A 12,092-nucleotide genomic window follows, 5' to 3' on the forward strand; every position below is an offset into this window, starting at 1 on the left:
TAAAAAGTACTTAGAAGTCCAATACTATATAGATTACTGGACAAAGAACAATTAGGTCCATGATCAAACCTTTCCAATTCTACTCTGTGTGTGTGTGTATGTGGTATGTTGAGACAAAATTTCTCAGTGTAGACCTGGCTATCCTGGACTCACTTTGTAGACCAGGCTGTCCTCGAACTCACAGAGATCCAGCTGCCTCTGCCTCCCGAGTGCTGGGATTAAAGGCGTGTACCACCACGCCCAGATTCTACTCTCTTTTTAAAAATTTGATTTACTTTGTATCCTGATTGCAGCTTTCCCATGCTCCTCTGCTCCCAGTCCCTCCCTCTCACCTCAACTTCCCACCCTTCCCCCCATTCACCCCTCTTCCCCTTCTTCTCAGAAAAGAGGAGGCCTCCCATGGATAACAACCTGCCTTATCATATCAAGTTGCAGTAAGACTAGGTACATCTTTCTTTGGGGCTAGACAAGGCAACCCATTTAGGGAGGCAGGCAGCGCAGTCAGGGACGACTCCTGGCTCACGCTTAGGAGTCCCACATGAAGACCCAGTTGCACAATTGTCACGTATATGCATAGGGCTTACGACTGTCCTATGCATGCTCTGTGGTGGGCAGTGCAGTCTCTTTGAATCTCTATGGGCCCAGGTTAGCCAATTCTTAGGTTTTCTAGTGGTTTCCTTAACCTCTCTGGTCTTTTCAGTCCTTGTTTCCCTCTTCCACAGGATTCCCCCAAGCTCCACTTAATGTTTGGCTGTGGTTCTCTGCATCAGTTTCCATCAGTGTTGGGTGAAGCCTCTCAGATGACAGCTATGCTAAAGCACCTGTCTGCAAGTATAGCAGAGCATCATTCATAGTGTCAGGGTAAAAACCTCCTCATGACCTGGGTCTCAAGCTGAGCCATTCATTGGTTGACACTTTGCTCAAATTCTGCTCCATCTTTTACCACTGCACATCTTGTAGGCAGTACAGATTGTAGGTCTAGGTTTTGTGGTTGGTCTGGTGTCTGAATCCCCACACTGGAAGCCATACTCGGTTACAGGAGATGGCTGTTCCAGGTGCATAGCCCCCATTGCTAAGGAGTCTAAACTAGGGTCACCCTCACAGATTACTAAAAGTTTTCATTGTCCTAGGTTTCTAGCTCTTTCCAGAGATAACCGCCAACCAATTCCAGTTCTCTTTCCCAGTACTTTCTCTCCGTTTTCCCCAGTACTTAAGCCTTCCTGTTTCCCTCCCACGTGTCTCCTGACTCCGTCTTCTCCCTCTATCCACCTCCGTGTCTAATCTATCTCCCCTCTCCAGTAGATTGAAGCATCCACCTTTGTGCCCTCCTGATTACTCAGGTTCTTTGGGTCTTTGGGTTGTAGCAAGGATTTCCTGTACTTAATATCCACTTATAAGTGAGAACATTCCACATTTGTCTTTCTGGGTCTGGCTTAACTCGCTCAGGATAATATATTCTAGTTCAATCCATTTGCCAGCAAATTTTGGTTCTTCTTGATAGAGTTTCTCTGTGTAGCTTTGGCTGTTCTGGACTTGGTAGACAAGGCTGGCCTCAAAGAGATACACTTGTCTCTGCCTCCCAGAGTGCTGGGATTACAGGCATGTGCCACTGTGCACAGTTGATGTCATTGTTTTTAATGGCTGAGTAACACATCATTGTGTAATAGTACCATGTTTTCTTTATCTGTCCTTTGGTGGAGGGACATCTAGGTTGTTTCCAGTTTCTGGCTATTACGAATAAATGTGCCTTGGACATAGTTGAGGAAGTGCCTTGCAATATGATGAAGCATGTTCAGGGTATATCCTCAGGAGTGGGATAGCTAGGTCTTGAGGTAGAACTAGTCCCAATTTTCTGAGAAACTGTTAGATTCATTTCCAAAGTACAAGTTTGCACTCCTTCCAGCAATAAAGGAGCGTTCCCCCTTCTCGGCATCCTTACCAGCATGGGCTGCCACTTGAGTTTTGATTTGCATTTGCCTGATGACTAAGGATGTTGAACATTTCTTTAAGGGTTTCTCAGCCATTCAAGATTCCTCTATCAAGAATTCTCTTTGTAGATCCGTACCCCATTTTTAATTGGGTTTTTAGTTTTGTTCATGTTTAGTTTCTTTAGTTCTTTATGTATTTTGGATATTAGCCTTTTGTTCGATGTAGGGTTGGTGAGGCTCTTGTCCCAGGCTTCAGGCTGTTGTCTTGTTCTGTTGACAGTGTCCTTTGCCTTGCAGCTTTTCCATTTCATGAGCTCCCATTTATTAATTGTTGATGCTAGAGCCTGAGCTGTTGGTGGTCTGTTCGAGAAGTTGTCTCCTCTGCCAGTGCATTCAAGGCTCTTCCCTATTTTTTTCCTTCTAACAGGTTCAGTGTATCTAGTTTTATGATCAGATCTTTAATCCACTTAGACTTGAATTTTCTGCAGGGTGGTAGATATGGATGTATTTGCATTTTTCTCTGTGTAGACATCCAGTTAGGCCAGCACCATTTATTAAAGATGCTTTCTTTTTTCCAATCTATAGTTTTGGATTCTTTGTCAAAAATCAAGTATCTATAGGTGTGTTCTTCGATTTAATGATCAACCTGTCTGTTTTTATACCAGTACCATGTAGGTTTTTATTACTATTTTTCTATAGTACTACTTGAAATTAGGGATGGTGATTTCCTGATAACTCCGGTTGTTCTTTTATTGTACATGATTGCTATAGCTATCCTATGAAGGTGAATGCTGTTCTTTCAAGGTCAGCAAAGAATTATGTTGGAATTTAATGGGAAGTGAGTTGAATCTGTAGATTGCTTTGGGTAAGGTGGCCATTTTTACTATGTTGATCCTACTGATCCATGAGCATGGGACATCTTTCCATCTTGATATCTTCTTCAATTTCTTTCTTTACAGACAAAATAGTTTTTGTCATATAGGTCTTTCACTTGCTTAGAGTTATACCAAGACATTTCATATTATTTGTGGCTATTGTGAAGGGTGATGTTTTCCTAATTTCTGTCTCAGCCTCTTTATTATTTGTATATAGGAGGGCTACTGTTTTTTTTTTAAAAATCAATTTTGTATCCAGCCACTTTGCTGAAGGTGTTTAGCAGCTGTAGGAGTTACCTGGTAGAATTTTTGGTGTCACTTTATGTATATATCATCTGTGAATAGCAATACTTTGACTTCTTCCTTTCCAATCTCCTTTAGTTGTCTTATTTATTGATTTAGTTGGAACTTCAAGTACTATATTGAATAGGTACAGAGAGAGTGGATAGTTTCATCTTCTCTCTGATTTTAATAAATTCTCTTTATGTAATTTCATGTTGGCTATTGACTTGCAGTATATTGCCTTTATTGTGTTTTGGTATGTGCCTTTTATCCTTGATCTAAGACTTTTTATCATGAAGGCGTGTTGGATTCAGTCAAAGGCTTTTTCAGCATCTAATGAGGTGATGTTTTTGCATTGTTGTTGTTTTGTTTTTTTGTCTTTCCTTCCATTTGTTCATATCATCAATTACATTGATAGATTTTGTGTGTTGAATCATCCCTGCATGTCTGGGTTCAAGCCTACTTGTCATGGTGGATGATTTTTGTTGTTGTTGTTGTTCTTGGATTTGGTTTGAGTATTTTATTGAGTGTGGGTTCTATCAACAGGGAGACTAGGCTGAGTTTTCTTCAGCCTTAGGGAGGCCAGGAGACAAAGGCTTTGTCCTGAGACAGGTCAAGCAGAAGGCCTCCTCTGCAGGGAGGGAACTTCCTGGTCTGATGTCCCAGCTTGAGGGAACATTGGCAGTTAGCTAAAATAAAGCATGGGGAGTCTCTGTCTCTTCCAGCAAGGGATACCACTTAAGGGAAAGCCAGATAGCCAAGCACGCTTAGTCAAAATAAAAACAACCAAGAGCTGTAAAGCTAGGTCTTAATTCACTAAACTAATGTTCTAACCAAACTCAAAGATAAAAGAGCGCCAAAGACAGGGAGTAGGGCTGGGAAAGAGAGAAGGCAGAGTGTGCCCTCCACCTGGAGACCCCTGGGTTTTAAGCCAAAGGTATGTAAACTGCAGGACCCAGGACACCTCCCAGGGCTTGCCTCTGACTGTTCCAGGGCAGCTTTGATATGGCCTAAAGTCTGAAAAGAACTAGCCTTTTGACACCCTTTGGTCCAAGGTCTTGTGAACTGCCACCAGCAGGTTGTGTGGGGGTAGAGGGGGAGACATGACACACCTCCATGTTTTTAAGCTCAGGGTCTGGCTTGCTGGGACAGGGTGTCTCACATCAACCTGCAGGTGAAGGCCCACAATTGAGTATTTTTGCATCAGTGTTCATAAGGGAGATTGGTCTGAAATTCGCTTTCTTGGTTTGGTCTTTGTGTAATTTAGGTCAGTGTGACTGTGGCCTCATAGAATGAGTTGGTCTGTGTTTCTGTTTTGTGGAATAGTTTGAGGAATATTAGCTCTTCTTTGAAAGTCTGGTTGAATTCTACACTAAAGCCAACTGGCCCTGGGCTTTTTTTTTGGTTGGGAGACTTTTAATGACTGTTCCTATGTAGGTCTACTTAGATGGTTCACCTGATCTTGATTTCACTTTGGTAAGTGTTATCTATCAAGACAGTTTTCTGTTTCGTTTAGATTTTTCAATTTTGTGGCGTACAGGTTTTTGAACTAAGACCTTTGGCTTTCCTCAGTATTTATTGTCATCTCTCCCTTTTCATTTCTGATTTTGTTAATTTGGAAAGTCTCTCTCTGCCTTTTAGTTAGTTTGGCTTAGGGTTTGTCTATTTTGTTGATTTTTTTTTTCTTAAAGAGCCAACTCTTTGGTTCATTGATTTATTATTATTATTATTATTATTATTATTATTATTATTATTATTATTATTATTATTATTATTCTCTTTATTTCTATTTTATTGATTTCAGCCCTGAGTTTGATTATTTCCTGCTGTCTGCTCCTCTTAGTCGTGTTTCTTTTCTTGTTTGTTTTAGATCTTTTAGATGTGCTGTTAAGTCACTAGAATGAGACCTCATTAATTTCTTTATAATGGCACTTAGTGCTACAAAATTTTGTCTTAGCATTTCTTTTATTGTAGCCCATAAAATTGGGTATGTTGTGCATCATTTTCACTGGATTCTAGAAAGGTATTCATTTCTTTCTTCTTTGTTGACCCAGTGGTCCTTGAGTAGAGAGCTTTTCAGTCTCTATAAGTTTGTAGGCTTACTGTCGTTTCTGTTGTTGTTGAGGTCCATGGTGGTCTAATAAGATACAAGGTTTAAAAATATTTTTTTTCATTTTTGTTGTTTTGTTTCAGTTTTCTTTCATCTGTTGAGGCTTGCTTTCCGATCGAGTATATGTTCAATTTCGGAGAAAGTTCCAGGAGGTGCAGAGAAGTTACATTCATTTGTATGTGGGTAAAATGTTCTATAGATATTTGTGAAGTCCATTTGAATCATACCTGTTAGTTTCACTGTTTCTCTGTTTAGTTTCTGTCTGGATGTCATGTCTATTGGTGTGTGTGGGGTACTGAGGTCTCTCATTATCCGTGTGTGAGGGTCAAAGTGTGATTTAAACTTTAGTAATGTTTCTTTTACAAACATGGGTGCCCTTGCATTTGGGGCATAGATATTCAGAACTGAGATGTCACCTTGGTGGATTTTTCCTTTGATTAGTATGAAGTGTCCTCTGTATCTTTTGATTTATTTTGGCGGGAAGTTGCTATTATTACATATTGGAATGACTTCCCCTGCTTGCCTCTTGAGTTTTTCATTTAGAGAATATTTTTTCATTCCTTTATTCTGTGGTAATGTCTATCTTTGTGATGTTGAGTTGTGTTTCTTGTATGCCGCAGAATGATGGATCCTGTTTTTTAATCCATTCTAATAGTCTGTGTCTTTTTATTGGGGAATTGAGTCCATTGATGTTGAGAGGTATTAAAGATCAATGGTTGTTAATTCTTCTTATGTTGATACTGGTGGTGGTGGTGGTGGTAGTGGTGGTGGTGTGTGTGTGTGGGGGTGGGTGGGTGGGTGGGTGGGTGAGTGAGTGTGTGTGTGCACGCACGCATGTGTGCATGTACACCTCTATCTTTTGGTTTTGCTGTTGTTAAAGTAGTTATTTCCTGTGGTTTAGGGAGCTAACTTCCTTGGGCTAGAGCTTTCCTTCTAGTATCTTCTGTAGGGCTGGATTTGTGAATAAATATTGTTGAAATTTGGTTTTGTCTTACAATATCTTGTTTTCTCCAATTATGGTGATTGAAACTTTTGCCGGGCATAGTAGTCTGGGCTGGCATCTGTGGTCTCTTTGAGACCGCAAGACATCTGTCTAGCCCTTCTGGCTTTAAAAGTCTCTGTTGAGAAGTCGGATGTAATTCTGATAGGTCTGCCTTTACATGTTACTTGACTTTTGTCCCTTGAGGTTTTTAATATCTTTGCTCTGCACATTTAGTGTTTTGATTATTATGTACAGGAGGATTTTCTTCTTTGGGTGCAATCTATTTAGTGTTCTGTAAGCTTCTTGTACATTTATAGGCATCTCTTTAGGTCAGGGAAATTTTCTTCTATGGTTTTTGTCTAAAATATTTTCTGGACCTTTGAGTTGGAAATCTTCTTCTACTCCTATTATTCTTATGTTTGGCCTTTTCATAGTCTCCCAAATTTCCTAGATGTTTTGTGTCAGTAACTTTTTAGGTTCAACATTTTTTTGAGCAATGTATCAATTTCTTCTATCATCTCTTCCTCACCTAAGAGTCTCTCTTCCATGTCTTGTGTTCTGTTGGTGATACTTACTTCTGTAGTTTCTGTACTCCTACATAGGTTTTCCATCTCCAGGATTCCCTCAGTTTGTGTTTTCTTTATTGCTTCTCTTTCCATTTTCTGGTCTTGAATGTTTTGTTAATTTCCTACACCTCTTTGATTGTATTTTCCTGTGTTTCTGTATTAACTTCCTCTTTGAAGGCCTCTAGCATCTTTATACCATTGGATATAGGGTCATTTTATTGTGCTTCAGCTGTGTTAGGGTGCCCATGGCTTGCTCTAGTAGGATCTCTGGTGGTGCCCTCTTGTTGACTGTATTCTTATACTGGTGTTTAACTACCTGGCTTTTGCAGTTACTAGAGATTTAGATGCTGATTTCTGAGTTTATCTTTTTGGATGGGTGTTTTTTGGGATGTTTTCCCCCTTGGTTTCTGCTTGCTCTATGTCTTCTGGCCCTGAATGGCCTGGGGTTCTGGTAACTAGTGAGTCTTCAGGTCCAACGTGGTATCTACCTTGGTGTGTTTGTGGCCTGAGTGCCCTCTGGTGCTAAGCTTGCCTCTGGAGTTCCTAGTACCCATGTGGCCTGATATCCCTGCCAGAGTGGCCTCTGGGAAAACAAGCAGAGTTGTCAATCAGAAAATGGAGCACAGGGCAGCAGGGTTCAGATTAGCACTTTTGAGTGTGTCTTAAGGGGATTTAGCAGGCAAGTGCTTGTGGGGAGGAAGGTGGTCTTACCTGGTTGTCCCTGGTGTGGACAGGCCCTGTCTTCCTTCCCCAGAACTCTCTGAAATGACAGACTGAGATAAAGAAAAAACCAAATCAGTCTTATTGGGTGCAGAGAAAGAACAACCAGAATGAGAAACCTGCAAAGCTGGGCGTGTGTGCCAATTCAGAGCTTTAGCCTGTCCAAAACAGAAGAAGATGGCAGAGAAGGAGGGAAGGAGAAAGAATGATGAAATAAGAATTGCTGTGAACAAGATTGGAAAATATGAAAGAATCCTCTGGAATTAAGCATAGGATTATGACATGAGCAGAATGGAATAGAGCTCAGGAACCCTTGCAGAAGAGGCAGAGGGAGGAGCCAGAGGGGTCAAGGACAGCAGGAGAACACGCCCACAGCATCCCCTAAGCAGGGCTGTTAGGGGTTCACAGACTGAAGCAACAGTTAGGGAGCCTGTGGGGTCTGACCAAGGTCCTCTGCATATGGGTTCTGCTTGTGTAGCTTGGAGTTCTTGTGGGACTCCTAATTCGGCATGGGGATGTCTCTGACTCTTTTGCCTGCTTTTAGGACCCTTTTCCTTCTCCTGGGTTGCCTTTCCAGCCTGGAAATAAGATTTTGTGACTTGTCTTATTGGAACTTGGCTATGCCATGTTTGGTTGACATCCCTGGGAGGTCAGCTCTTTTCTGAAGGAAAACTGAGGAGAAATGGATCTGGAAGAGAGTAGAAATGGGAGAAACAGCCTGGAAGAAGTAGGGGAGGAAAGTGGAGTCAGCGTGTATTGTATGAGAGAGGAATTTAAAAAAAAAAAGAAAAAGAAAAAGAAAAGAGAATAGATGGAGAAAATGAGCTAACAGGGAATAGCATGAGAATAAAAAACAAAAGTGATAGGTGCAACGATGTACATCTTTAATCACAGCACTCTGGAAACAGGCAGGCAGATCTCCATGAGTTCAAGGTTAGTCTGGTCTATACAGCAAGTTTGAGTATAGCCAGAGCTATGGTAGTGATACCCTGTCTCCAAAGGGGAGGGGGGGGGGGGAGAAAGAAAAGAAAAGAAAGAAAGAAGGACAAAGGAAACTGAGTGAACAGTGGAAGTGGCCTTTGGTGACAAGGGTCTGAGAAACAGTGGTGGAGTTGATTTCTCAGTGTAAAATTGCTGTGCTACGGCTTGTCCCGGGTATGGGGTAGATAGTAAGACGGCAGTAAGCTGAGAAAGAAGATGGTGTTTTTATCCCTGTGGAGAGGAGAGGAAGGGATGTCTAGGCCTGGCCTTGCCACAATACAGCAAGAGCTATGTCTCTTGAAGCTGGTAATTTACTCATTGGAATAATGGAATCACATAATTTTTTTGATTTGGGAGAGTTTGATGACAAATTAAGGATAGGCACATTGAAAACAACGAAGAAATCTGCCAAGATTTAGCTGTAGAGAGAGCACAATGTACAAGAAGGAAAAGGTGTGGATGAATATACGAAATGGAGCATCTGTGGGAAATGCTTATTTTGACAGAATGATGGGAATGCTGGATAATAATCTAGCCAAATTAATTGTGGTATTCTGTTGCAAAGGTGGTAGTAGAACGAACAGAAATGCATGTGGTGGTAGCTGTGTCCAGAGAAGAGCACTTACGCCTCTTCCAATGTAATTCCATGGAGAACACCCTCCATCCCCACTCCTGTGACAGAACTGGCACGAGGGCTCAGCAAGGTCATGGTCTGCTTTCTCTGGGAAAGTTTATGTTACAATGCTCTTCTTAGGATGTTCAGCAGGCAAATATCTGTTACAGAAGTAGCATCTTCATTTTCCTAGAATAACTATGATGTGAAAGTATATATATTTTTTATTCTTATCAATAGTAAGAATTTTTCTTCAACCTATGAAATTTTTTCAGGTGAGTACTGTTTTAAATGGCATGTTAGATCAGAGCTTCAGGGATCGAGCCATTCAGAAACAGCAGGGACTGAAACTTGCAGCTGCAATTCTGCAAAACTGGAGGAAGTGTGAATCATGGTGGGCCACAGACTCTGCTCCAGAAAGCAAAACCACAGTGCTGTCCTTACTGGCAAAAATGTTGCAGGTATTTTGGAAGTAATGTAAAATGCATTATTATTTAGTTATGCAGTTTTTTTTATTAGTTTGTTGTTCTTTTAGAGACATAATCTCACCTATATAGCCCTAACCTGCCTTGAACCTTCACGTTTTTCTACCTCGGCCTCCTGAGAGCTGAGATTACACAGGTAGCCCAGCATGGACGATGTGCACATTATTGTGAACTCTGTAACTTATGTTTAAACAGTGTGGTGCAAGTTCATTCATAAACTCATTTGCTTTATAAATTAAATATATATTGAGAGGTGTCTGGCAATTACTTTACTTTTTACTTTTGCTTTCACTTCATACCATGTTTACCATGCTTACCATTTTACAGTTTTCATGTTATCGTGTCTTCATATACCATGTTTACCATGCTTGCCATTTTACAGTTTTCATGTTATCGTGTCTTCATATACCATGTTTACCATGCTTGCCATTTTACAGTTTTCATGTTATCGTGTCTTCATATACCATGTTTACCATGCTTGCCATTTTACAGTTTTCATGTTATCGTGTCTTCATATACCATGTTTACCATGCTTGCCATTTTACAGTTTTCATGTTATCGTGTCTTCATAGGCTTTGTCTTAGCAGAATATAATAAAATGTTTAAAGCAACATTGGTGAAATGCTTTGAGGTTCAAGAACAAATAATATGAGTTTTAAAATTTAAACATTTGGAAAATATGTTGAAATTTTTTGAGGCGTAATACAGAAATTTGTCATTTTTATTTTCCTTTAGATTGATTCAACTTTATCTTTTGATACAAATCACAGCTCGTTTTCTGAAGTATTCACAACGTATGCTAGTCTACTTGCTGATACAAAGTTGGGTCTGCACTTAAAGGTAGATGACTTTATTCATTCATTCACTTTACCTCCCTCCTCACCTCCCAGTCCCACCCTCCCTCCTGCTTCCCCCCTCCCCTATTCCTGAGAAAAGGGGAGCCCCTCTTCCCATCCACCCCAGCGCATCAAGGAGTAAGCATGCCCTCCTCCTGTGTGGCCTGGCAAGGCATTCCTACCACTGTGGCGGGTGGGGGGAGGGAAGGAGTAATTAAAAAGCTGGCAAGAGAGCCCATGACAAAGAGAGCCCCCTCTCCCTTTACTTGAGGACCCACAAGAAGCCTGAGCTGCCCATCTTTGCAGGGGACCTAGGCCCAGTCCATGTAAGGTTCTTGGTTGGAGCTTCAATCTTAGCAGGCCCCTCTGGCCTTGCTGGGTGGTGCCTCTCAGAGAACAACTTTGCTTGACTTCTGTCTGGAAGCATAGCAGAGTATCGTTAATAGTGTCAGGGCTTGTTTCTCTCCCATGGGGTGGGTCTTGGGTTGGGCCAGGCATTGGTTGGACATTCCCTCAATCTCTGCTCTATCTGCTCTATCTTATCCCTGAATTTCTTGTAGGCAGGGTGAATTTTGAGTTGAAGTTTTTGTGGGTGGGTTGGTGTTCCCCTCCCTGTACTTGGAGACTTGTCTAGTTAGAGGGTGTCTCTTCAGTCTCTATGGCCCCTGCTGCTAGAAATCTCTGCTACAGTCCCTTTCATATCCCCCTGGGAGCCTACCCTGACTTAGGTCTCCACCTTGTCACATAGATGCCCCTGTCTACAGTTTCTATTTTCTCTACAGGCCTCTGTCCTCCCACCTCTGCTCTTCCCAGGTCTGATCTCCACCCTTATAGCTCTCCGTGGTAGATGACTTTAAAAGATTGGTCTTTTGAAATTACATTCTTTTTATTTTCACATATTTGGATTTTTGTGCATTTGTCATGTTGGGTTTTGTTTTTTTGTTTGTTTGTTTGTTTTTGGTGGTGGGAGGTGCAAATCTTGAAAGTTGTAATAATAAAGAGACTAGCATAATAATCTCCGATATACCTATCATCTGACTGTGGGCAGATTTGTTTGAGCAGCATAGGTTCTTCTTCATGAAAGAGACTTGGGCTTTGCCTAGCTGATCTGCATGCACTTTAGTGTGTCTCCTCAAGAGATGTGCATGCTTGTGTGTGTGAAGGCAGGTGATCATATGTATGCCAAAGCACATACTGCAACATGTGCTATAGAATACGTATGGAGGTCAGAGGACAACCTCTGTTACAGGTCTTTGAATTCTGTCTTAAGACAAGGTCTATTGCTTGCTTCTGCATATGCCACACAGCAGACCCATGAGTCTCTGGGGATTTTTCCATTCTCCTCCACCCATCTCACCGCCGTGTCTACTTCACCTGAGGTTGGGGAATCAGAACTGAGGCCCTCACACATAGATAGCACGCACTTTACTCAGTGAGCTACCTCCCCAGCCCATGGTCGTTAACATTTGTGTTTATAAACATCAGACTGAAATTGGTATTTTGGATTTGCTGTAGTAATTTCAAACTACTGTTCAATCTTTTTTTCTATTTTAATCTTTTAGTAATAGGGGAATGAAAATAGTTTTGTTGTCACTAAGTTTAAAGTCCTATAACATGTAGTCTTGATGAAAGAACGGTTTTTTTATTGGGTAATTCTTTGGTGTGTTCTGTATGGCTCATAAAGTTTTTCTTCTTTAAATGTGGAAAAACTTGG

General features: G+C 41.2%; 1 protein-coding gene across 1 annotated transcript in view; it reads left to right on the forward strand.

The window, feature by feature from the left end:
• Positions 1-12,092, forward strand: part of Prkdc (protein kinase, DNA-activated, catalytic subunit) — a 181,501-nt gene that overhangs the window by 64,331 nt on the left and 105,078 nt on the right. Inside the window, exons 37-38 of the mRNA XM_051150565.1 lie at positions 9,333-9,518; positions 10,278-10,382. Of these exons, the coding sequence (XP_051006522.1) occupies positions 9,333-9,518; positions 10,278-10,382 (291 nt within the window). The remainder of the gene's footprint in view (positions 1-9,332; positions 9,519-10,277; positions 10,383-12,092) is intronic.

The sequence above is a fragment of the Acomys russatus genome, chromosome 8 (genome assembly GCF_903995435.1).
Source record: "Acomys russatus chromosome 8, mAcoRus1.1, whole genome shotgun sequence".
NCBI lineage: Eukaryota > Metazoa > Chordata > Mammalia > Rodentia > Muridae > Acomys > Acomys russatus.